General features: G+C 48.6%; 1 protein-coding gene across 1 annotated transcript in view; it reads right to left on the bottom strand.

Moving 5' to 3' along the window:
* Positions 1-27,234, bottom strand: part of esama (endothelial cell adhesion molecule a) — an 80,797-nt gene extending 53,563 nt beyond the window's left edge. Inside the window, exon 1 of the mRNA XM_034550773.1 lies at positions 26,830-27,234. Coding sequence (XP_034406664.1) covers positions 26,830-26,896 — 67 coding nt within the window. The 5' untranslated portion in view covers positions 26,897-27,234. The remainder of the gene's footprint in view (positions 1-26,829) is intronic.

The raw sequence follows: 27,234 nt of genomic DNA, 5'->3' as shown, positions 1-27,234 counted from the left end.
GCCCAACCTGTGCATCCCGCGCTCATGAGCAGAAACAGGAGACAAGTCGTGCACACGCTCTGCTCACGATGTCTGACCCCCCCCCTTCTCCTGCTGCTATGGGGGGATTGGGTTGCAGGAGGGGTGGGCGTGGCTAAAACCAGCAATCCCTGCTCCTTTGAAGACTAACTCAAGCCCTTATGCCCCTTAGTATACCCATCACCCACAGCAGGTGAGGACATATGGATCTGTGCTGAGCAGCTGAGGACCACGAGCAGCCGATCCCCGTGGAGAGCTCCTGGTTTCCTGCGCTCTGCCTCGACAACAGAGGCCGTTATCAACTAACTAGCCTTTTGTGCTGATCTGGAGAAGACAGAACGGATTTATTTATTTTGGTTGGCGAATCGTTATCGGAGCAATTGATCGCCGCAGGCCTGGAATTGGTGTGGATGGAGGGGAGAGCGCCGACAGGAAGGAGGAATGTACTGGAAGGCCTTATCTGGGAGCGCCAGGCCTCTGTGACGGGAAGTGGGACATCAGGAGGGGAAAGAGGAAGTGGGCTTGCATGTAACGCGCAAACACACACGTACAGCCCGGCGTGTACACATCCAAGCATGCACACACACACAACACACACACACACACACACAACACACACACACGCACACACAACACACACACACACACACACACACACACGCACACACAACACACACACACACACACAAACACACACACGCACACACAACTCACACACACACACACAACACACACACACATGCACACACACACACACAAACACACACACACACACGCACACACAACTCACACACACACACACACACACAACACACACACACGCACACACAACACACACACACACACACAACACTCACACACACACACACAACACACAGACACACATGCACACACACGCACACACAACTCACACACACACACACACACACACGCACACACAACACACACACACACACACACACACACAACACACACACACACACACACACACACAACACACACACACAACACACACACAACACACACACAAAGCCTTTCCTTCCTAATGGGCAATGCTGGAGAGATGGACAACTCCCATCTTTCTCCTGTCTCTGTGAATTCAGTTTTATTTCCTCTATCTCCCAACTCCGTTTTCCCTTCCCTCTCTGTTCCTCTCTCTCTGCGTCTTTATCAACACATTTTAGACAGAATAAATGGAACACAAAGGGAAATTGCAGCATTACGGCGCTCAAAGAATAGTGAATATGGAACCGAGGGAGGCTGTTTGGTTGACACGACTGGACACAATAGGGTTCATGTGAGAACACATTACACATTTTAGAAAATAATTGCTGAATACATTTGAAGAGCAGGGGACTGTATGGCACTGAATAGTGGAGCTAGATCTGTTTTTCAACTGTTTTTGTGTTACATCGCTCAGCACCGACTTAGAGAACGAAGATATTTCGAGGCAACTTTCTTGGTCATCAAGTTTGGTGTTAATTGAGAGCAGCCTCGACATAATGATGCATCCCATTCTCATATCAAATGAGTGACTCAATGGGCCTTAATAGACCAAGGTCATGTATAGAGCACTGAACAAATAGGTTTCCATCATTAAAGGCTCCTTCCAGAAAACCAATCAAGTCATCACACGGCAGACACACACAAGAGCATCGCAGGGGGCTGTGGAGTCACTTGGATCACTTTTCCTTTGCGACTGTAACGGAGTGCTTTGAGACCTGGGAAAAGCTTTTAGGAACTCATCTTTTACCAAACATGGCCTCAAAAAATTTACTCCAACAACTTAAACCACTAAATTCCGTCCAGCCTTCACAGTGGCAGTGGCATAAAGCCGGAACCCCCCCCCCACACACACACACACACACACCTCTCGCTGACACCACGGTGTCTGTTGGCGTCTGTGCCTGTGTGCTGTGCTGTCACTTGCTGTGTGAAATAATGCATGGACTCCCCCCCCCCCCCTCACTCTCCTGAGTGGCCTGAGAGCCAGGGCCAGCTTTGTCACAACAAGAGTCCCTCCTCAGACCGGCACCCACACAGCCACTCTGGAGACAGGGACCAGTTAATGGAACGCACCGGGCCTCCTAACCCCATTCCCATCGAGTAGAGAGGGAAGAACAAATGGAGGCAGTAAGAGATGGGGGTTAAAGTAGACACCAAAACAGCAATCTGTGAACACACTGCAATTTGTGCTGACGGGGCAGGAACGACAATGACGCCTGACAGCACCATGTGATGAAAATAACAACCACCATGCATAATGCAGGACACTCTCCTTCCACTGAAGCCAGTACTCTGGACTCTGCAGGACATCGCCGTCCCTCCTAAAAAGCCATCCCCAGCTGGGGGCTCCACAGTTTGAACGTCTCCCCTCAGTGACAACGATCGGGGAAGGGGCTTGTGATTACACGATGGGCGGCGGCGATAGCGGCATCCTGCCCGATGCCTCACAAGTGGGTTGTTTGCACTTGATCTGCCCAGCGGGTCCCAAGGGTGGCAGGAATAACTCTGTCATGGTTGTTCGACTGTTGAACAAACACATCTGCAGAGAGGAGAGACGGGAGGTTGAGGCTTGGCCACGTCAGCCAGAAAGTATGCGCTTTGTGTCATAAAACAGGGAAAAATAAAAATTATTGTGAACCAGGAACCACGTGCTTATTGTCGACGCCACGTCAAAGTGTTGTGACATCAAAGTCCTTCTCCAATCAAGCCCGGTAAAAAGGCCACGGTGGAATTCAAGGCGTCTTCATTGATACAATTGTCTTTGCAAGCAGCTTATTAGGAACCATTAGGTTTGCTTCTGGTGCTCGTAGTGATCATGACGGGCGGTCAGGTGACGTAGTTTACACAAACACAGGACTTTCCCTTAGCAGACTGCTGTTGGTGTTTAAGTTCACACACTGGTCTCTCCTCATCTCAGACCAAAGGAGCAAGCTTCATCATAGTGCTGTAGCCAATGTCAGTTCTTATGAAGCTTTGAATGTCTGTTGTCGTTTTCTATGATGTTATCCGCCTAAGTATAATATTGTGTTCCTGTGGTTACGTAATGTAATTCATGGTCCTGTTAGATTGCTGCTAGACGCAGAGAAAATGTTGTTTTTGTAAGGCTTAACAACAAGAATTATGGATTGACCCAGAATATTTAGTTATGTCAGTTTATAGTTTTTCAATCCCAGAGACGGGAGCGCTCACCGTGTGTCTGTGTGCTTCAGACCGAGAGGGTTTCTGTTAGTTCATTATGAGAATAAGCTTTTTGGTACAGCCCTCCATACTTAGTCATATTTCCATTTGGTTACATATCTCCAGTCTATGTGTCTGAATAAACACCATTGAGACTGCGAGAGAGGATTTAGAGTCGTTAAAATGTGACGCCAATAAATCTTTAGTTCTGAGTCGTGTGTGGGACACTTGACTACAGCCGCGATCACTTCCTCTTGTCCTTAAAAACGCAGTCTACATCAAAGGTTCAGCTGAAGCTACATACACAAGACATGGGAGAACGGCGTTTCATGTTGCTTAATTTGTTACTCTGGTTTGTGTTCCTGTTAGCTTGTCGGGATCGTTGCGTGGGCTCAAGTTCATTGTGATATAATAAAGAAAACACAATAATTAGCAAAGCATTCCTGGATGCATGAGAATGGAATCATGTCTATGGCTCAATGTAGAAATAATTAATGTCATTAAACCTTGTGCTTTCATCCCATCATTAGCTGACAGACTCTGAGTTTCCTAATGCACTGAGAATGTTTGGAGCCCAGAGGGAACCTAACAGCTGATCTGAATGTTATTGCAGCTTTCCCAATTCTTTTGTTTTGTCACTTCTCATTAAGCCGAAGAAGATGAAAAATTAGTGAAAAGAGCAGCACACCAACACCAGCATTGAAAACAACTGGCCACAAAGCCCCAGTGTCCTGGTGGAGGGACTGGGTCCTGGTGAATGGACTGGGTCATGGTGGAGGGACTGGGTCATGGTGGAGGGACTGGGTCATGGTGGAGGGACTGGGTCATGGTGGAGGGACTGGGTCTTGGTGGAGGGACTGTGTCTTGGTGGAGGGACTGGGTCTTGGTGGAGGGACTGGGTCATGGTGGACGGACTGGGTCCTGGTGGAGGGACTGGGTCATGGTGGAGGGACTGGGACCTGGTGAATGGACTGGGTCTTGGTGGAGGGACTGGGTCCTGGTGAATGGACTGGGTCATGGTGGAGGGACTGGGTCATGGTGGAGGGACTGGGTCTTGGTGGAGGGACTGGGTCATGGTGGAGGGACTGGGTCTTGGTGAATGGACTGGGTCATGGTGGAGGGACTGGGTCATGGTGGAGGGACTGGGACCTGGTGAATGGACTGGGTCTTGGTGGAGGGACTGGGTCCTGGTGAATGGACTGGGTCATGGTGGAGGGACTGGGTCTTGGTGGAGGGACTGGGTCATGGTGGAGGGACTGGGTCCTGGTGAATGGACTGGGTCATGGTGGAGGGACTGGGTCATGGTGAGTGGACTGGGTCTTGGTGGAGGGACTGGGTCATGGTGAGTGGACTGGGTCTTGGTGGAGGGACTGGGTCTTGGTGGAGGGACTGGGTCATGGTGGAGGGACTGGGTCATGGTGGAGGGACTGGGTCTTGGTGGAGGGACTGGGTCATGGTGGAGGGACTGGGTCTTGGTGGAGGGACTGGGGCATGGTGGAGGGACTGGGTCATGGTGGAGGGACTGGGTCCTGGTGAATGGACTGGGTCATGGTGGAGGGACTGGGTCTTGGTGGAGGGACTGGGTCATGGTGGAGGGACTGGGTCTTGGTGGAGGGACTGGGTCATGGTGGAGGGACTGGGTCATGGTGGAGGGACTGGGTCCTGGTGAATGGACTGGGTCTTGGTGGAGGGACTGGGTCTTGGTGGAGGGACTGGGTCATGGTGGAGGGACTGGGTCTTGGTGGAGGGACTGGGTCATGGTGGAGGGACTGGGTCTTGGTGGAGGGACTGGGTCTTGGTGGAGGTAGGGTCTTGGTGGAGGGACTGGGTCTTGGTGGAGGGACTGGGTCTTGGTGAATGGACTGGGTCATGGTGGAGGGTCTGGGTCATGGTGGAGGGACTGGGTCATGGTGGAGGGACTGGGACCTGGTGAATGGACTGGGTCATGGTGGAGGGACTGGGTCTTGGTGGAGGGACTGGGTCATGGTGGAGGGACTGGGTCTTGGTGGAGGGACTGGGTCATGGTGGAGGGACTGGGTCTTGGTGAATGGACTGGGTCATGGTGGAGGGACTGGGTCATAGTGGAGGGACTGGGACCTGGTGAATGGACTGGGTCTTGGTGGAGGGACTGGGTCCTGGTGAATGGACTGGGTCATGGTGGAGGGACTGGGTCATGGTGGAGGGACTGTGTCTTGGTGGAGGGACTGGGTCTTGGTGGAGGGACTGGGTCATGGTGGACGGACTGGGTCCTGGTGAATGGACTGGGTCTTGGTGGAGGGACTGGGTCTTGGTGGAGGGACTGGGTCCTGGTGAATGGACTGGGTCATGGTGGAGGGACTGGGTCTTGGTGGAGGGACTGGGTCATGGTGGAGGGACTGGGTCTTGGTGGAGGGACTGGGTCATGGTGGAGGGACTGGGTCATGGTGGAGGGACTGGGACCTGGTGAATGGACTGGGTCATGGTGGAGGGACTGGGTCTTGGTGGAGGGACTGGGTCATGGTGGAGGGACTGGGTCTTGGTGGAGGGACTGGGTCATGGTGGAGGGACTGGGTCTTGGTGAATGGACTGGGTCATGGTGGAGGGACTGGGTCATGGTGGAGGGACTGGGTCATGGTGGAGGGACTGGGACCTGGTGAATGGACTGGGTCTTGGTGGAGGGACTGGGTCCTGGTGAATGGACTGGGTCATGGTGGAGGGACTGGGTCTTGGTGGAGGGACTGGGTCATGGTGGAGGGACTGGGTCCTGGTGAATGGACTGGGTCATGGTGGAGGGACTGGGTCATGGTGAGTGGACTGGGTCTTGGTGGAGGGACTGGGTCATGGTGAGTGGACTGGGTCTTGGTGGAGGGACTGGGTCTTGGTGGAGGGACTGGGTCATGGTGGAGGGACTGGGTCATGGTGGAGGGACTGGGTCTTGGTGGAGGGACTGGGTCATGGTGGAGGGACTGGGTCTTGGTGGAGGGACTGGGGCATGGTGGAGGGACTGGGTCATGGTGGAGGGACTGGGTCCTGGTGAATGGACTGGGTCTTGGTGGAGGGACTGGGTCTTGGTGGAGGGACTGGGTCATGGTGGAGGGACTGGGTCTTGGTGGAGGGACTGGGTCATGGTGGAGGGACTGGGTCATGGTGGAGGGACTGGGTCTTGGTGGAGGGACTGGGTCTTGGTGGAGGGACTGGGTCATGGTGGAGGGACTGGGTCTTGGTGGAGGGACTGGGTCATGGTGGAGGGACTGGGTCTTGGTGGAGGGACTGGGTCTTGGTGGAGGTAGGGTCTTGGTGGAGGGACTGGGTCTTGGTGGAGGGACTGGGTCTTGGTGAATGGACTGGGTCATGGTGGAGGGTCTGGGTCATGGTGGAGGGACTGGGTCATGGTGGAGGGACTGGGACCTGGTGAATGGACTGGGTCATGGTGGAGGGACTGGGTCTTGGTGGAGGGACTGGGTCATGGTGGAGGGACTGGGTCTTGGTGGAGGGACTGGGTCTTGGTGGAGGGACTGGGTCATGGTGGAGGGACTGGGTCTTGGTGGAGGGACTGGGTCATGGTGGAGGGACTCTGAGTTTCCTAATGCACTGAGAATGTTTGGAGCCCAGAGGGAACCTAACAGCTGATCTGAATGTTGTTGCAGCTTTCCCAATTCTTTTGTTTTGTCACTTCTCATTAAGCCGAAGAAGATGAAAAATTAGTGAAAGGAGCAGCACACCAACACCAGCATTGAAAACAACTGGCCACAAAGCCCCAGTGTCCTGGTCGAGGGACTGGGTCTTGGTGAATGGACTGAGTCATGGTGGAGGGACTGGGTCATGGTGGAGGGACTGGGTCTTGGTGAATGGACTGGGTCATGGTGGAGGGACTGGGTCATGGTGGAGGGACTGGGTCTTGGTGGAGGGACTGGGTCCTGGTGAATGGACTGGGTCCTGGTGAATGGACTGGGTCATGGTGGAGGGACTGGGTCCTGGTGAATGGACTGGGTCTTGGTGGAGGGACTGGGTCTTGGTGGAGGGACTGGGTCCTGGTGGAGGGACTGGGTCTTGGTGGAGGGACTGGGTCTTGGTGGAGGGACTGGGTCCTGGTGGAGGGACTGGGTCATGGTGAATGGACTGGGTCATGGTGGAGGGACTGGGTCATGGTGGAGGGACTGTGTCTTGGTGGAGGGACTGGGTCTTGGTGGAGGGACTGGGTCATGGTGGACGGACTGGGTCCTGGTGAATCGACTGGGTCTTGGTGGAGGGACTGGGTCTTGGTGGAGGGACTGGGTCCTGGTGAATGGACTGGGTCATGTTGGAGGGACTGGGTCTTGGTGGAGGGACTGGGTCATGGTGGAGGGACTGGGTCATGGTGGAGGGACTGGGTCTTGGTGGAGGGACTGGGTCATGGTGGAGGGACTGGGTCTTGGTGGAGGGACTGGGTCATGGTGGAGGGACTGGGTCTTGGTGAATGGACTGGGTCATGGTGGAGGGACTGGGTCATGGTGGAGGGACTGGGACCTGGTGAATGGACTGGGTCATGGTGGAGGGACTGGGTCTTGGTGGAGGGACTGGGTCATGGTGGAGGGACTGGGTCTTGGTGGAGGGACTGGGTCATGGTGGAGGGACTGGGTCTTGCTGAATGGACTGGGTCATGGTGGAGGGACTGGGTCATGGTGGAGGGACTGGGACCTGGTGAATTGACTGGGTCTTGGTGGAGGGACTGGGTCCTGGTGAATGGACTGGGTCATGGTGGAGGGACTGGGTCTTGGTGGAGGGACTGGGTCATGGTGGAGGGACTGGGTCCTGGTGAATGGACTGGGTCATGGTGGAGGGACTGGGTCATGGTGAGTGGACTGGGTCTTGGTGGAGGGACTGGGTCATGGTGAGTGGACTGGGTCTTGGTGGAGGGACTGGGTCTTGGTGGAGGGACTGGGTCATGGTGGAGGGACTGGGTCATGGTGGAGGGACTGGGTCCTGGTGAATGGACTGGGTCTTGGTGGAGGGACTGGGTCTTGGTGGAGGGACTGGGTCATGGTGGAGGGACTGGGTCTTGGTGGAGGGACTGGCTCATGGTGGAGGGACTGGGTCATGGTGGAGGGACTGGGTCATGGTGGAGGGACTGGGTCCTGGTGAATGGACTGGGTCTTGGTGGAGGGACTGGGTCTTGGTGGAGGGACTGGGTCATGGTGGAGGGACTGGGTCTTGGTGAAGGGACTGGGTCATGGTGGAGGGACTGGGTCTTGGTGGAGGGACTGGGTCTTGGTGGAGGTAGGGTCTTGGTGGAGGGACTGGGTCTTGGTGGAGGGACTGGGTCTTGGTGGAGGGACTGGGTCTTGGTGGAGGTAGGGTCTTGGTGGAGGGACTGGGTCTTGGTGGAGGGACTGGGTCTTGGTGGAGGGACTGGGTCTTGGTGGAGGTAGGGTCTTGGTGGAGGGACTGGGTCTTGGTGGAGGGACTGGGTCTTGGTGGAGGGACTGGGTCTTGGTGGAGGTAGGGTCTTGGTGGAGGGACTGGGTCTTGGTGGAGGGACTGGGTCTTGGTGGAGGGACTGGGATTAAACGGACACGAGGCGGCTGCCACTTCACGGGATGACTCTAGAGCTGAGGTGCTACTGTATAGGCTGGAGATGAGCTCTTATGTAAGCAACTTCAACGTGTCCTCTATAATAACACACACACACACACACACACACACACACTTACACATAGCTTTAATAAGTCATAACTCAGATGTTTTGCTCTCCTCTACACCCCATCTATTGTCATTCACAGAGGTGCACGGTCAGTTGCTCCAGTGGTGTGTGTGTGTGTGTGTGTGTGCGTGCTTCCTGAATGCAGGACTCACTGGACTGTGTCTGCCGTCATGGCTGCCTGACCTACCTGCTTCGATCGGGTTTCATTGGTGCTGGACTGCTCCCTTCAGTGCCCCCCCCCCCCCCGTTTACAGAGCTCACAGAGAGGTTTACCTTACTTTCCTTCACTTTATCAGTCAGATTATAGTTTTCAACAGTGTTGAAATGAGAATCCTTGTATTCCTGCTGTGTGTGTGTAAGATACTTTTTAATAACATATGCATTGTAATAAAGAGGACTGCAAAATAATAAATGTATTTGTTATCGATTCATCAGCCTAATGTTGAATCCTTTGGCTCATGCCAATCACGGTGACATTTATGATTGACTCATCTCGTCTGACCAAAAAAAACAAAATGACTCCAACAATGAATCAATTATCAAAAGAGTTCATTTTCTTCCGATCGACTCTATTGATCCGATCATTGTTGTGGATGTGAGTCAGTGAGGAAAGTGGAGCCTAAAAGTGTTTTCATTTGAGGGGAACTAAATAAAATATAGATGGCAGCTGCCGTGCTTTGTGAGGAGGAAGAAGCAGAAGTATGATTCAACGCCTGAGTAGGCGTGAGCCCGTCTACTCTGATCGAACCCACGACCTTCAGCACAAGGGCACGACGGGGTCCTGTTGGACTGTGGCATGCAGCTAGAAGCCAGAGATGGCTTCACACTGACTTCACAGCCCTCACGACCACTGCTGGGGTTGCATGTAAGGGAGATATTTAATCCAGTCATCAAGACAACAAAGATGGCTGTATTTTATTTGTTTATAAAGACAGATTGCTCCATAAACAGATGTTTAAATATGATGTTTCCATTGACTGCAATAGTTCACGGAAGGATAGAATTCAACATACTGTCAAAATACAGTTTCTGATATGGAATTCACATCTAACATTACATTTAGGGATTTGTTTTCATGAATATTGGAGATTTATCGTGCCGGAATGTGCAGTTGCTGTTTACTGTTTTCATGCACTGTGGATTAAAAACGATGCCGTTGTCATGGTGGTGTCCAATTGAAGCTTTGATTGAGGTTTTCTAATGAAGCTTTGGATGTCTGTTGTCATATTCATATTCTGTTGGCTACAGGTTTTTAAAAGTCTTAACAACAAGAATATTTAGGTTTTTTTATATTCCAGAGACGTGTCGTTTGGTGTCAACTGAACATGTGGGGAGAAAAATACTTATTTTGACCAAGATTGCAAAAACGACACACACACACACACACACACAGACAGACAGACAGACAGACAGACAGGCACGCACACACACACACACACACACAGACAGACAGACAGACAGACAGGCACGCACACACACACACACACACACACAGACACACACACACACACACACAGACACACACACACACACACCACACACACACAGACACACACCACACACGCGCACACACGTACGTGCACACACACACACACACACACACACACACACACACACACACACACACACACACACACTGCGGTCTAGTCAAGTACTTTGCTTTGTCCGCCTCTCAGATTAAAACTACCGGGCTAATTTGCTGCTATATCGCAATTCCCACATAATCCGTCTATAATCCTCGCCGACTCGATTAAACAGCCAAATCTCCAGCTCAGTATCTGGCGCTATCTGCCGCTCTCCTCATTTGTGCCTCCTCCACTTGGTCCCAGCCCTCCCTTTCTCTCCCTTTCCATGCCCTCCGGACTCTCCACAGAAAGTCTTTATCTCCTCGAGCCTTTCTGCCACTGAGTGTCCACCGGTCTCAGCCTCTGTTGCATCAGATGAAACCTCAACAAGTTCACCTTCAGAGGGGCTTCAGTTTGGGAGACTAGGTCCACAACTCTCTTTGGTCCACAATAAATACCAAGTGGTCCCTTATAAAGTCCTACTTTCATGGAAGTTGTTGAGCAGAGAGGGAGAAGCACATTTTCAATACCTTGGTTTTTTCAAAAATGTTCATCCTCATGCATAGGTTTTAGAGCTCAGATTCTCAATGAGTTTAATGAGTCATGTACTGTATATGTATATACATATATACATATACAGTATATATATATATAAATATAAATATATATATAAATAATGTTGGTCTAGCAAGAGACTCCCCATCCCAGTTTGTTAGAGGAGTGATCATGTAATGGTAAAAGCAACAAACTGGACTGGTGGCGTGCTCATACTGGTGCACTGAGACCTCTTCGTGCTTCTAGTGTACAAACACAAACGTGTGTGTCTCTGTTGACTTTGAAAGTAAAAAATAAATAAAAATCGGCCTTCTGCTTGGCGGAATGAGACCTTCCTCTGCAGAAAATGGGCAAGCAAGTGCCCTAAAACAAGGTGTTCACAGTCCGGGGACGAGCAGCCACAGGAGTTATGACTCGTGTGTGTCAGGAGCAGCAGGAAGTCAGGTGGCGTTTTTATAGAGTGATAAAGTAAGAACGAGGTTGGGGTGGATGGATGGCCATGAGCGTTCTGTAACCTTAACCACGACACGTGGTCATTATTGTAGCCATCATGATGAAGGTCCCCTGACCTGAGCAGAGGTCATATTCTCACCCAAAGTCCTCTACGTGGCTGATACATGGCCTCGTAACATCATATCACAGCGACTTGCACGGGAGAGACAAATGATGTCATCCTACTGATGTTATAGTCAAACACAGACACCATCAGGAAAGAACGGCCTAGCAGAGGTTGAACTTCCTGCGCCGGCTCAGGAAGTTCAACCTGCCTCGGGACCTGCTGCAGGTCTGTCCTCTGCACATCCATCCCCATGTGGTTTGGTTCGGCCACCGAAAAGGACAAGAACAGGCTACAAGACCTGATCGTACGGAAGCCTCATTCTCTCAGTAAACATTGTAAACATGAGTTTTTGGTCTCAATCTTTAGTTTCAAGTCTTCTTCAATACAGCGTGATGTTCATTTAGTAAATTATGGTCATTTAGAGTCAAACAGACCATAAATGCTTTAGGGTGGGGCTACAAGGTGATTGACAGGTCTCTAGCACGGCGCTGTCTTTTTAAATTGTGTTTTAAATGTGTACAGTTTAAAATAAGGCCAGTACATTGTATGAGACATTTCTATAAAAGTGCACGTTTAGCCATCTTATGGTCAACTCCATAGGCAGGTGTAATAACAGCAGTAATATGTTCATGAAATACAATAAAACAGTAACTTAGCTCTCTCACTTCTGTTTACGAATAAACAAAGACCAAGATGCCCTCGTAGCCACTCAGACACACTATTGCGAGACCCTGGACACCAGAAACAGACAACACACACACACGCAGCTGTCTTTGAAACACCAGACTAAAACCGCTCGGTGCCAGAGGTCAAAGGTCATCCAACAGGAGTCAGTAAGGTCAAGGGCATTCACATCCAACGTTAAAGATCATTTCCGACCATCTCCCATGAAATTCTATACTTAGGACATGCTGATGAACTAAATCATCTCCATGACAACTCAACACGTCTGCTGAGGAAGAACACGATTATTTAGCCAAACAGGAATCCGAGGCTCGCAGTGGCATTCTGAGGATCTCCTTTCCCAATGTGCAACTTGTAAAATGTGTGCATGAACTATTGCAGCTCTGGGTTCATGTGAAATGGTTTCTGAAGTGCAGCACTGAGCATTAGAATGACTCATCATCCGCCTGGAGGTCCATGTGCTGGATCAAGAGACCCAATCATGAACCACTCACTGTGTTTAACCTGTTCTCTGGTCTCCTAATTACTTTTCCTGTAATATTTAATATGCTCTAAGCTTTTCTTTCTGACACTACACCGCCGTGCTTCCTCTTCTCTGTGGGTTTATGATTTATTGAAAAGCATTGGGTGTCACGCACCACCTCAGTGTGCATAACCTTGGGCTGACATCACCCCACTGAGTACAAGTCAAACTAGGCTGGGGCAAATCAACCTCGGTGCACTCCGCGTCACTCCACTGTCTCATGGTTTCAATGTCCCATAATCTGCTCCAAATATATTTTCATGTTTGGAGTAATTTTTCTACAACTGCAGAAATAGAACAGATTGTAATTCAATGGATACTGTGAAAGCACGACCACAAAAAAATGACAGTCGTCTCTCATTTACTTCCATTATATGTGAGCGAATAGTCGAGAAAACATTCACTTATGGTGGCGAAGCAAATTTGCATATTGGCGTTTCAGATATGGCCTCACAAATCCCACCACAAACTTTACAGAATCCTTTGTGAACCTCACAAACTAATTTCATGATAATGTATTCCATGCAACGTCCTTACCTTCTCTCCTCGAATATGCACACATTTATAGAATCCTGCACAATGTTACTCTGAAAATGGCCGACTCACCAAGGGTTAAATTGTTGCAATGAATCACACTCATCTGTCTGGACGTGCAGACACACATTTGCACTACCAGCTATTTACATAACCCATTCATCAAACACTAAATTAACCATCCGTTAGTGATAACAATCAAACATTAAAACTGTGTGTGTGTGTGTCTGTGTCTGTGCGTGTGTGTGTGTGTGTGTGTACACTTGGGGTACACAAAGGTAAAATAAAAAAGTTCAGCAGAGCGTCACACACTTATGGAAGACATCATGCTGCCTTCAAATGAAATATATGCAAACTGAAGCTGCAGTTGAGAAAAATTTATCTCTTTATTATATCTGGATTCATTGTGTACAACCCATAAATAGCTAAATCAAAAACAATTTACTGAAGTAATCCATGAACACTTAGTTGTTAGGTTTACTTATGCAACAAAACTACTTGGTTGGGTACTAAGTATGACATTTTATGTAAAAAAATAAAATAAAATTAATGTTGAGCACCTACAGGTCTGAACATTTAAGCCAATGTTGAAGTGTGTTAAAGCTGCATTCTCTCTCCTGACCACCAGGGGGCGACTCCTCTGGTTGTATAGAAGTCTATGCTTCATGTGTTAAAGCTGCATTCTCTCTCCTGACCACCAGGGGGAGACACCTGTGGTTGTATAGAAGTCTATGCTTCATGTGTTGATGCTGCATTCTCTCTACTGACCACCAGGGGGCGACTCCTCTGGTTGTATAGAAGTCTATGCTTCATGTGTTAAAGCTGCATTCTCTCTCCTGACCACCAGGGGGCGACTCCTCTGGTTGTATAGAAGTCTATGCTTCATGTGTTAAAGCTGCATTCTCTCTCCTGACCACCAGGGGGTGACTCCTCTGGTTGTATAGAAGTCTATATAAATGACTCTACTTCTCTTGATGTATTCCCTCAGTAAACATTGTAAACATGAGTTTATGGTCTCAATCTCTAGTTTCAAGTCTTCTTCAATAAAGCAGGTGATGCTTTACGGCGGGGCTACAAGGTGATTGACAGGTCTCTACTTCTACCATACAGCCGCTGTATACAGCGTGTCTACGCCACGCCTCTGCAGTCTAAATATGGTCATTTCCGTTCATCGGTTGCACCAACATGCTGAACTAGAGGCTTCAAAACATTGAACCACAAACCACGGGTAAAGTTGGTTTCAAACGGGTCCCGAACAGAGTGGGTTTTCACACTTCAATTAAATTAAATTCAATTCAATTCAGTTTATTTTGTATAGCCCAATATCACAAACTACAAATTATCCTCAGAGGGCTTTACAATCTGTACACATACGACATCCCTGACCTTTGACCTCACATCGGATCAGGAACAACTCCCCAAAAATAACCTTTGACAGGGAAAAAAGGGAAGAAACCTTCAGGAGAGCAACAGAGGAGGATCCCTCTCCCCGGATGGACAGAAGCAATAGATGTCATGTGTACAGAATGAACAGCATTTACAAAGTTACATAAACACATTACATGAATATAACAATGTATGATTGGAACTCCAATCCATGAAACAGAAGGAGGTAGAGAGGAGGGGGCGGGGCATCAGCAGGGCCAACGCGGGAGGCCGGCTCACCAGCATCAGACACCTCCAGGTCCAATGGACCCTATGAGACGTGAAGTCACAACGACTCCGGGGAGGAAGCAGAGTTAATAAGGTGCAATGGAGAGATGTAAATTCATCCATAAGGAGAGAGAGAAGAGGAGATAGGTGCTCAGTGTATCCTAAAACATCCCCCAGCAGCCTATAAGCCTATAGCAGCATATCAAGGGGCTGGACCAGGGCAAACCTGATTCAGCCCTAACAATAAGCACTATTAAAGAGGAAAGTCTTAAGTCTATTCTTGAATGAGGTGACTGTGTCTGCCTCCAGGACTGAAAGTGGAAGCTGGTTCCATAAAAGAGGAGCTTGATAACTGAAGGCTCTTGCTCCCATCCTACTTTTTAGGACTCTAGGAACCACAAGTAGCCCCGCATTTAGTGAGCGCAGCTCTCTAGTGGGGCAATATGGTACTACAAGCTCCTTAAGATATGATGGTGCATCACCAATCAAGGCTTTGTAGGTGAGGAGAAGAATTTTAAATGTGATTCTTGATTTTACAGGGAGCCAGTGCAGAGCAGCTAATACAGGAGTCAACTTCACGGACTGCCTCACTCTTTATACCAGTTGACTAATGGAGCACAGCACCGACTCCCACCAAGCATTCCAGTCGCCTCGTGTCGCCTTGATGACTCGCATGTTAAAGACCTAGTTTAAAGCTGACACCTAACGGGCGTTCAGGGTCAGAGATGTGCTGCTGCCTTTGTAATGGCTCCTTCAAGTGGATGTTCATCTTGTTGAGTCTTCACAAAAGGGGGGGGGGGGGGGGGTTGTGGCTTGCACTTGAGCCTATTTTTAACATGGGGAGGAGGTAAAAGACAGATGAGCGACAGGTTTCGGCGGTTCTGATCGCTTCTCCTGTGTGATGTCTTGCTCGGTGGGGGGTGGGGGGTGGGGGGGCTGAGACAGAAACCAGTATTCCTCTGTGGGTTCCGCGTGCATGCCGACGCTGTTATGAAACGGAATGTGCAAAAAAAATTTCCTGATAATTCGTGATAGCGGAGGAGCGATTACGGATCAGATGAGGCTTGCCTCCCAGAGGATGACTGTTAAAACGTGTGTGTGTGTGTGTGTGTGTGTGTGTGGAAGAGGCGGGGCTATATGGATCTGCCATCCTGATTAAAGTGTTGCCATCGAGGCTGGAGTGTCGTGGATACAGTGTGGTACGAGGGAGGGGGAAGGAAGCCTCCGAGGGGGACGCAAAACATGTTGCATGCAAATGAGGATTTTCATTTCATATGACAGTGTGATAAATACATTTAATAAGGCCTGGAGCATGTACGTATGTACAGTATGTACGGAGTATGTGAGTGAGACAGGATCCCTCCGAGCGCCTCCACGACTAATGATGCTTCATCCATTCCCTCTTGAATCTCACTGAGTCACGTCTATAGGAATTCACGTTGCTCTGTAATACAGAAATAGAGCACCTGGAGGTCAATTTCTAACCTAATGTAGATGCCAATTGCCCTCCAGCACGCCGTGCATATATCCACATAAACAATATCTGCACAAAAAGTGAGCACTAATGCCTAATTACTCTTGTGTTGGGTTAATGGGCTCTCACGGGCGGCTGGCCTCAGGAAATCAGTGAGCGTAATGACCAGTCACTAATGAACGCTCAAAACATCGATGATGAGCCTCAACCGAGAGGCTTTCCGTCGGTTGGGGCTCAGCGTGCGACACGAGAGAGATCTGTCGCTTTGTGCTTCAAGTAGCAAGCGTTTCCAAATTCCCAGTCCTGAAACAGAGTCAGCAATAAGCTAAACTGCCTCAAAGCTGGACTTAATCCTTATAGATCCTGTTTAGCATTCAGCTGAGAGACTTCCACCTCTTCAAACACATGTGCAGGGGGATTATGGGGGCTTTCTGTGCCTCTGCCGTACTGTACTTCAGCGCTGCATACGGATACATGTAGAGAGATGAATGAAGGTGGAGTAATGTGGCAGGAGGGGACCCAGCAAAGGGGATGTTGAGGCTTCTGGGCTGAAACAAGTATTCCTCTGTGGGCACTAAGTGTTTCCTTAGTACCTTCCTGTCTTGTTCTTAAATGACAGTCTGTATGCCATTGTTCTCGGCTGGAGCGTCAGAAAATAGAGCTTGCGTCAGACGTTCCCTGCAAGGAAACTGATCTAGCCTTTCCGTGGGCCACAGGTCCTTCGGTGACTTTCACAATTAACAATGGTTGCATGTGAGGACAGCTGGACCTGAGCAGCGGATGCCTTGCAAAGGGATTTACTTCAAAGTGTGTGTGGGGGGTGGTTTTCACTCCCGACTCCTCAAAATACGGCAGCTTGGAGTACAATGGCGCTCCACCGACCCGTCACGCGACATACAGGGCTGCCTCTAGTAGACGCAGTGATTATGACGCGAAGCCAGGCGGCAGAGTGCAAGGCAGGACTATTCCATTAATATTAGGCCAGGTTCAGTGAGAGATTTCCTTAAACTCAAATAGTGTGCCTAACCCCAACACACACAGCACTGAAGCTGCTAGTTTACTGACGGACTTCCTCCATTACACGGACTGTAGTCCTTCCCAAACATTCTAGTTTTCTGTGACATGATGTCTCTTTTTGGAGAACGTGGACAAATGACTCATTGTGCCAGTTCATTCAGAGGACTTGTTGTTCAAATGAATAATGGTATGTGCAATAGGTAGATAGAAAGCACTTAGGCACTTAATCTGATGACAGCACACATGTTTTCACTGAGGGCTGTTGTCACTTGGACTTAAAAATGAAGAACTAGAAACCCAATTAGGAGAGTTGGCAGAGATCCCCCCGTATATTTGAAAAAAAGGAGCATATTAGCGGCATATTAAAACATATCCGCTCTCATGACGGTCCGTGGGAGAGGGTGCATTAGCCAAAAGAGAGCGCAGGGGAGGGCGGCGGAGTGGGAGATATTTTCAATAAATAGCAATTATATGTTGGAGCGTGGTGAAGATGGAGGGGGGCGGGGGGCGAGGGTACTGCACCTCTGAGCCATTATCGGAGATAATGACATCAACTGAGCTCTCTCCGGAGTGTAGTTATGTGTGACAGAAAAAAAAGATAAGAGCTTATAATTACATACACCACCCAGGGAGGAAACGACCAGTAAAAGAAAATGAGAAGAGAGATGGAAGTATGAGGCTGAAGGGCCGAGGACACACACATACACACAGACATGTACACTTACACACATGTGCACGCTCAAAAGAACAAAACCATCCACACAAACATAAACATGGGTAGAAATCAGCAGCTGCACGCATGGTGGTGTACCAAAGCCCCCTCACTCTAACCCGACACTGATGCTGATGAGATGCTGGAGCTGCAGCCCTCAGGAGAGATAGGATGAAGGAGAAGAGGACGAGGAGGAGGAGGAAGGGTTGGACGACAAGATGAAGAAGAAAAGAAGTGGGCAGGGAGGAAGAGGAAGAGGAAGGGAGAGGTGTCATGATGTTGATGAAAGACACATGGGGATGGCAGAGGGGTCTACTGTACAAACCAGAGGAAAAACAAAAGAAGACTCAACAGATCATTCTGACTCCATGAACAGTGACAACAAATGTTATTCATTAAATGGCTGTAGCTGCAGGGAGGGAGCAGGGGAACATTCAATGCAGCGGGGCCGAGTTGACAGGAGGTCCTGCCCTCTGGAACATCAGCTAGTGAAATAATGTGATTGATGGAGCGCTTTCTTCTTCCTCGCTGGTGGGCACGAGACTGCAGACCCTGGCTTTCTTATGGAGACCTCGTGGAAGCAGCTTGTTGTTTTTCAGTTATTAGGATGGATGTCTTGGAAAAAAAACAATACTTGGGTTAAAACTACTAGAAACGTGACGGTGCTTGTTTTTCTGCAGGAACACAGGTACCGGAAATCCATTCAAATGAGAAATGACTCTTTCCCCTGGTGAGGCGACATTGTGAGAGGTCGTCAGCACGAAGTTGCACTATGACGTGTTTAAGCTAGTTTGGTGTATAAGGGAAAGGTAACGTTATCGTGATGTGTTCAAATGTGATCTCGTAAAACTTTACTCGCGCTCGAGGAAATGAGGTGTGGTAGTTTCATGGCCTTAACATATATTATAATAATAATATTTTCAGTAACGCATCTGGCGTGCGCTCTTCTCTTGCGTCTTCAGCGTCCAAGTCGCTCGTCAATGTCCAACCTGGCTCAGGCAGCCAATAACATCACGCATGAGGCGGGCTTTACTTTACCACTGCCTTCTGTTTTACTGCCGGTAGATGCTAATGCGCCAGCTAGCTAGTTAGCTGTGAGAGCACACGAGAGGGAAGAGGGAATTGTTGTATCCTATGTCGTGATCCTTTCCCGTGGGCTAAAGGGAACCATCCATTGACGTACCTGCAGCGGACAGTGTGCTCCATGAGAGCCGAGCTTCCCTGGAGATTTGATGAAGGAGAGAACAATGCAGAGCACTTCCACTTTCTCCCAAGGGTGAATGGGTGTCATTGTGTAGGAGGGGCCGACTATAATTATGATTTAAAGGGATTAATAAAAGAAAGTTGTCCTACTAAGCATGTTGTCAGTACGTAGTCGGACGATGGCTGCTATGGTTACAGTGTCTGATTGACAGGAGTATCACGTGATGAGAGTAGACTCCACAGACCCAACGAGAGAAATTGAGCTTCGTGGAGGAATACCTGTTCTGGATGATTCTATGGTGTCATTGGTAACACCGGTGATGTCACCAGTTTGGTTCCCAGTGAAAAAGACTCGCCGGCAAACCAGTCACACTCTGGGGACGCCACGTGTACACATGTGTGTACGGCAATGTGTGCGTTGGACTTGTCCAAATGCAACAAGCCCACTGCCATTCCTCGGGTTTGATCCATGGAAATCACACTGAACATGATATACTGCAGATAATTACTTGTGTCCCATGGTCACCTAAAGGAGACTAGAGGTAGAATCCTTACCTATGCATCCTACTGCCTTTCTGTCTGCTCTTCTTCACTCGTTCTGCCTCACTGAGGAATCAGCCCTGATGCCCTAAAGGCCTCTGCTTAGTAGTCGGAATGCAGACTGGAATGCCCGCCGCCAGTGTCACCTCGCACACAATTACTCCATGAGGCTCTCAGTGGGGCCTCCGTAATTATACTGCTAACGTCCAAGACCTTCTCAGTGTGTGTGTGTGTGTGTGTGTGTGCAGAGACACTGTGTTAGCCTGGTTCACTTTGTGACCACGCCTTGTGCTCATTGTGAGGAATTACAAGCAGTATAAAAGGCTTTTAAACTTTTTTATGAAATTTAAAATGAGGCTGTCGCTAAGGAGGGGAAATTAAAACGATACAGCAGCTCACGAATGTATATGGGCTTGGCGTGTGATTATAAACACTTGAAGACGAAAAGCAGGATTATGTCACAAGTGCATCAGGCTCTAACCCCCACCCCCACCCAAGTACCTCCAAGTAAGAATTATTTAACAGCCCATCTTGTCTAAGCCCGTGCCCTAAATTCCCGTCTGTCCACAGGTTCAGAAGGACGTGTGTGTCTGCGGCTGTTGTTGACCTCTGCTACAACATCTGTCGGCGGCGCTGGAAGCCAGCTGCGTTTTGCTCACGCCGTGGTTTCGCTCGGCCAACGGGGAGGAAACACTGCTGCGTATCCTTCAGCGGTATCAGGGCTCGGTTCTAGTTACTGGGGTCCCCCCAGGGTTGGTAACATTCTACAAACCTTGACCTTCGGAGAACACGCAGCTTTTAAGAAAACATGAAATATATTCTTCTTCCTGCAGAAATCAGTTATGCTCTGAATTTTCAAAATGGACTCTGAACCAAATGAATCCTCCTGCTGCGTCTCTTATTAAATAAAACAGTCTCTCTACCTTGTGCTGTTACGTGGCCCATCTCCAGAGCCTCATCAGCCCCCACCAGCACCAGGGCAGACGGCCCTCCATGACAAATCTCACTGTAGAGTCAAAAGACTCTGTCTTTATCAAAACATTTGATCTTTTCATAATAAACTATTATCTTTTCTCCTCGTTACATTGTGTGTGTTTTTCTTCAAAAGCCAGCCACTCATTTTTCGTAACAGGCATACGCTTATTTCAAAATAAACTTCAGGGCAACAAAGGTTAGGTTTAGGAAAAGATGGTCATTCAGGTCAAATAACTACGGAGGTGTCGTTACTGACGTGACAAAAACATCAACATTGCCTTCTGGTTTCACAAGGGAGGGGAACAGCGCTCTTCTAGCCCGTCAGATAACATATAAAATGGTTTCATGGGATATCTACGGCGCAGTATTTTCTGTGGGTAGAGCTACGAATGCTGGATGAGAAAGTCCTGTGTTTGTTTGAAACCCCTTTAGCACCTCTCCCTCCCGTCCTTAGTGCACTTGCTCTGGACCGTTATTAATGATGCTGATGGGTAAAAGACAGGAGAAACAGGCAGCTATTACACATTCTGATCACCACATGCAGCTTCAGTCACCTATTAGTAGTTATTACTAGTTGTTACTAGTATACTGTAGTGTAATAGGAAAAGAGGTGGAGGGCAAATGCCCAGAAAAGCCACCAGACCGGCCTCAGTAGCCACCTGATAAGCCCTGCGTGGCTCTCTTGACTGTAAATAGTTGTTAGCCGTGTGCTGTCACTGCTGGCAGCCTCGCAGAAGTCCCTAAATGAAGTGCTGGGATGAGGCTGACGCTGCAGTCCTGTATTGTGTGTGCGATACAGCAGCCTACGCCACTATTATGACTTGCGGTAAACAGAAATCACAATAATATATAAATATAATATACCTCTCGATTGTATTTATATAACGAACGTAAGGCCTTGTTGAGAAACTATTATTGTACACAAATGGCTACAAGCAAACATCAGCTGGGAATAACTCTGTTCATGGATCCCATACGCAAAACAATACACAAACCCATGTTTTACTGTCAACCAGAGATCTCTATCAACGGGCATCTTTCCAGGCGTCAATCACTTTAACGGGGAAAACATCAACACGCATATGCAGCCCCTATGCCCATGTGTGCAGGGTGGAGGACTCTTCCTGTTCAAGAGTGGAGGATGGGGAGGGACGGAAAGAGAGACGGAGGGAAGAGGAAGAGAGAGGTGACGTAACAAAGTATGTGCGCCTGTGCCTTTAAGAGTCCTCAGGCCTGGGGACAGACGTTGGGAAAGTCGCCCAGTGCCTTTCTCATGACCCCTGTGAAGAGGCCTTCTTCCTTCTGCGTCCATGGATGGAGATGGGACATCAGAGGAAGCCCGGCAGAGAGACAACCCAGACAAAGTGTGGATAAGTCACAAAGTCAGTGACAAGAACACATCGACACATCTCCAGGCCACGAGCTACTAGTCATGACCTCCTACGCCTCTTTCCCACGTTTGAACATGGATATTTGTGTATACTTAAAAATAGTAGTACGTCAGTGAATGTGGGGCAGGAGTTGAGACTTGCCAAACCTCTTCTGATTAGCCTGCACATGGTCTTTAGAGGTCAAAGCGGCCTAATACTGCACTGCTCCACATTCTTTAATCACAGCATTAATCCTGTGAATGTGACTTTAATTAAAGTAATATAATTAGGTTGAGGTGTTTACATGATCCCAGGCCTAATCATTTGAGAATCCAACTAAGATTGAGGTATTGATGGACATGACTCTGTTTGAAGTGATTTCACATTTCTCATTGTAAATTCAAGCAAACAACCACAAAGAGACACAAGACGACTACAAAGAGATGCAAAACAACTACAAAGAAACACAGAATGACTACAAAGAGATTAAAAATGACTACAAAGAGATGCAAAGAGACTTTCGAGAGATACAAAATGGCCAGAGGGAGACACAAAGCCACTACACAAAGATGCAAAATCACCAGAAAGAGTTGTAAAATGACTACAAACGACACAGCCGTGCCATCATTGTGGGTCTTTTGATTGTTTAGCCATGCAAGAGTCACGCACGTGGACACGAGCGGTTTATGATTATAGACCAATAACACATTGACAAATGGGGGATGTTTCACAGGATATGAGGAAAAAGACTGAAAGGCAGAAGTATGGTAAGACTGTTCATGCTCCCCCTGTGAGGTCGAACCTGCACTAATCTCCCTGGCAGGTTCTTGTTCTCCTGGGCCTCGTACCGAGTGCCGGTGGGTGTAAATACGTGGGATTACAACCCCCGGCTCGCTGGAGACGCAAAAGTGCAATGTTGTATTTCTGTGTCATTACGTATGTCCTGATAAATCCCTCAATCTCCCTCCTCAGATCAACATTGCACCAGTTGCTGGGGACACATGCATGAGGACTGCAGGCTTCAAACCGCTGTAATCCCGGCTCAGAGTGGAAAGGGGCTTTGCCGCACATCCATTTGGTATTATTCTAAGAAATAGGCAATTAGAGATAAGGCCATAGTCGTAAGTTGGGCGAACTGCATTCCCTCCCTTTGGCAGTCTCCGGGGACGTATAATATATTTTGGGATGAAGTGTCACCAGGGTAACAATAGGGAGTGAGACAGGAAGCAAACCAGTTGTCAGATTGTCATATATAGAGTATGTCAGTATGCCAAGCTTTAAGGCATGTTATGACATAATAGGGGAAGGATCGGGGCCCTAAATGGCCCCGGGTTAAAATAATATTTGTAGCTAAAAATAACGCTTGCAGCCCTCTTCACTACTCAAAACCACTGAAAGTCGCCACAGAAAATCAGCAGTGGCAGCACAGATTTATACCCCCCGGCCCCGATCCCAATGGACTCTTTGAAGCTTGTATGGATTGACCTTGTTAAATAACTTAAGTCCATGGGACCCACCTGGAAAACAAATGAAGATGTTCTCCTACCAGATGGTGTGTCCAGGATAGAGGAGCATTTGTACAACTGTTGGTCAAGAGATAAGGCTGACAAAATAACCTTTGTAAAAGGACGTATGGCTTGAAGATTACCTTGTGTGCTAATGTAATGCATTCATCTCTCTCTCTCTGTCTCAATCACACTCACACACACACTCACACACGCCACTAAAACACAGTGCTAATGCCAAGAACATAACATGTAGCTTATTCCACTGCACACTGTATATTGTATTGGCACTAGGAACATCTAAAAATAGTACACATTGGGGTCGTCCAGATTCCCACTTGGGGGGACCAAGTGTCGACGCAATGGCTCAAACTATTCTACTATTGTACTGTCAAATACACCAACTTCCTAACATTGTGACGTGGCAGCAACATGATCTCATAAGAAGGCCTCTGAATAGCACCTTTAAGGATTTGTAAAGGTTTTCCCCAATGAACCAACCCTGTCTCCTATAAAATGTACGTTCAAATACAACAATACTGCCTTCTGCATTATGTTTCAAAGGAGAGTTATGTGCTCACAAGCTTTAAAGCATTTTAAACGTGCGATGGTCCGATTGTAGATCAATACAAAGACAAGACAAACCAAACTACTCTGTTAGCATACTATCATTAGAGAAATACTTCTGACAGTTCAAAAACAAACAATGCAGTTTCATTGTATGGGAACAAGATTTAAGGCCCACTTCCATTTTGGCCATGATTGGCGATACCTTGTTGCTGTCTACATGGACGTAAGCCTCCCATGAATTACATACACAAACTGTATCACACCCTTTTACAGATTAAATTCTGTCTCTTGACTTGACCTTAGAACAAATGACAGGAGGGCAAATTAATGGCTGATTGATCCAAACTGGACTTCTCTGAGACAATCTCAATGGATCGTTCCATTGAGAGGCACAGTTCACTATTACGCAGTAGAGGCTGAGTACTAAAAAAAGTATTGGCAGGAAGTAGATTAGTAAAGTAACAGTGAACGGAACCGAGGAACATATTGACAATACTGTGTATTATCAGTTTGTTTCTACTTCCTACTTCTAAATCACACCCAATAGTTTTTTGAGAAAAGGAGAATTATTCCATTTTATATCGCAAATCATACCTCAAAATAATTACATTAATGAAATAATAATTCAATATTTTTTCCACAGTTTCTCAGCCCCCATGTATCTATCCATCTTTTGTTCTTTTTTCATTTCCATTTGATTCATCGGCTGATATTTTTAGGAGTAAATCGATGAATTGTTTAATCTATATCGTTTTAGAAATCATCAGATGTCTAGTTTGGTCCATTCACTCGAAGGAAACTCACAACAAACCACCAGATGTTGGTCACTTGGCTGACTCCATTCTCCACTGCTCCGATTCTTGACTGAGAAACCCCAAACGAGGCGTCGGCGTGTTCGTCCGACGGCCGCTCGCTTGCTTCCTGCCCCGGCATCGAGGGGCCCGAGGAGCGCTCGGCTTTTCCTGTCGCCACGGGCTGCTATTCATGAACATTTCCTGCCTGTATCGTGACCGTTCCGTGTTTTCAGGACGCACCTGCAGCGCGATCGACTGCCGAGGTCAAGGCCGCCCCCGCGCTTGTATTGTCCCGATGTGTGGCGACGAATCACCGACTATTCTTAAGAGCCTACAAGTTAGTGGGCGGGAGACATTACTAGCCACCTGTCCTTGAAAGGCCTGAACCGTAACTCCGTCACAGGCCTCTTGTGGTACATGGGTAGCCTTTCTCAGGTAAGACCCTGACCCTAACAAGCAGGCTTGGGATCCTGTGTGCCAGCACATGTGCTGAAAAGCACACACCGGCTCGGATCAATTCAGGCGCAATGGGAAGCCGAAGCGGAACATGCTTTCACGTCTCCCGAGGCCGAATGGAAGCCCTCTGTTGGAGCTGATACACACTCACCTGAAGCACACGGCGCTCCCTAACTTAAATGGAGATCTCCTGTTTGCCAAAGACATCCGCGTAAATGTTGGAGGCACTCACGACTGTCACGAAACGTCGATGCTGAGGGTTGAGACGAGAGGGACGATGAGACGACGATTGAAAATTCATGACCGGATGAATGCGAACGCACTGCCATCCCTTCATTGCTATTTCGGGAGGATGGGTTTCTCATGTCAAATCAGAAGCACGAGCCTTCACTTGACCTCGAGTTGCACAAAGAACTACCTTTTGAAAAATCACGACGAAACCACAACAGTCTGTTCCTGTAAAGTGTAAAACGATGCTCGCCTTCTCGATAGCGCTGTCAAAATCGTTACGCGATTAATAATTTAAATAAACTTCTCATTCCGTAAAACATTTGCAAAATGCTTGTGCGGCTGTACCATGCCCCAATTTCTATATCAGAGCTAGTGGGGGTGAGAGTAGGCTGTACAGCTACCAGTGACAGTAGGAGTTCAATACATAGAGAGAGTGACGGCTGGGCCAATGTTGCAGCGGCTATAAAGGGATTATTATTCCCTGGAAGACATAATCATGTGTAACACACTGGTTTCAAATCCGGTGAAAAAACGAACAGGTGTTTCTGCACACATACAGGAGGAAAAAAAACCAGAAACAGACCTCAGATCAGTTATCGGGCTGTGGTGAGTGGTGTCAGGGCGGTTTCAATACACTTCACGTATTCAACAATGGAATATCTGCAGTTCTATGCTCAAAAAGAAACGTGTTGAAAACACTCACGGGAGAAGGAGACGCTTTGATACGCTGGATGAAAATGTGTTGCATGAGTGTCACCTTGTCACCTTGTCACCTTGTTACCTTGTCACCTTGTTACCTTGTCACCTTGTTACCTTGTCACCTTGTCACCTTGTCACCTTGTTACCTTGTCACCTTGTCACCTTGTCACCTTGTTACCTTGTCACCTTGTTACCTTGTCACCTTGTCACCTTGTCACCTTGTTACCTTGTCACGAGACCAGTTTGAGGACCAATGTGTTATAAGCATACTGTAACATATCTGATATAGACAATAGGATGTGAAGAGCGAAATAACAAGCACGTGTCAAATAAAGAAGCGCAGCACTGACCTGAGAGCAGCCACAGCCAGGTGAGCGAGAGCAGAGGAAGTTTCCTCGAAGTAGTGCCGACCTCCATGGTGGACGTGGGTCTCCCCGGCTCTGCGCGTGAGCTCCGCGTCGCCTCGGGCACGGCTCTTCTCCAGGTCTGTCAAGTGGCTCCCCGTCAGCCACCCCGCAGAGACGGGAGGAGAGGTGAGGAGGGAGGGGGGCAGTCCTCCGGGGGGGAGAATATGTCCGGAACCGTCTCGTCCCGCCGCAGGAGCCCCTCTTGAGTCGGGGAGAAAGTGAGACGCGTTTCGCCGCTTCTGGAGGTCCGGCGCCGCACTTGTCCTCCTGCTGCTGCGCTCAACGCTCCGCTGCAACCGCACTTCCTCCGCGTAGAGACGGCAGCGAGTAGCCACAACTCCGCAAGTT

This window comes from Cyclopterus lumpus, chromosome 14 (assembly GCF_009769545.1).
Source record: "Cyclopterus lumpus isolate fCycLum1 chromosome 14, fCycLum1.pri, whole genome shotgun sequence".
NCBI classification, from domain to species: domain Eukaryota; kingdom Metazoa; phylum Chordata; class Actinopteri; order Perciformes; family Cyclopteridae; genus Cyclopterus; species Cyclopterus lumpus.
Note: the sequence above shows the minus strand (reverse complement) of the source record. Positions and strands in the feature narration are given on the sequence as shown.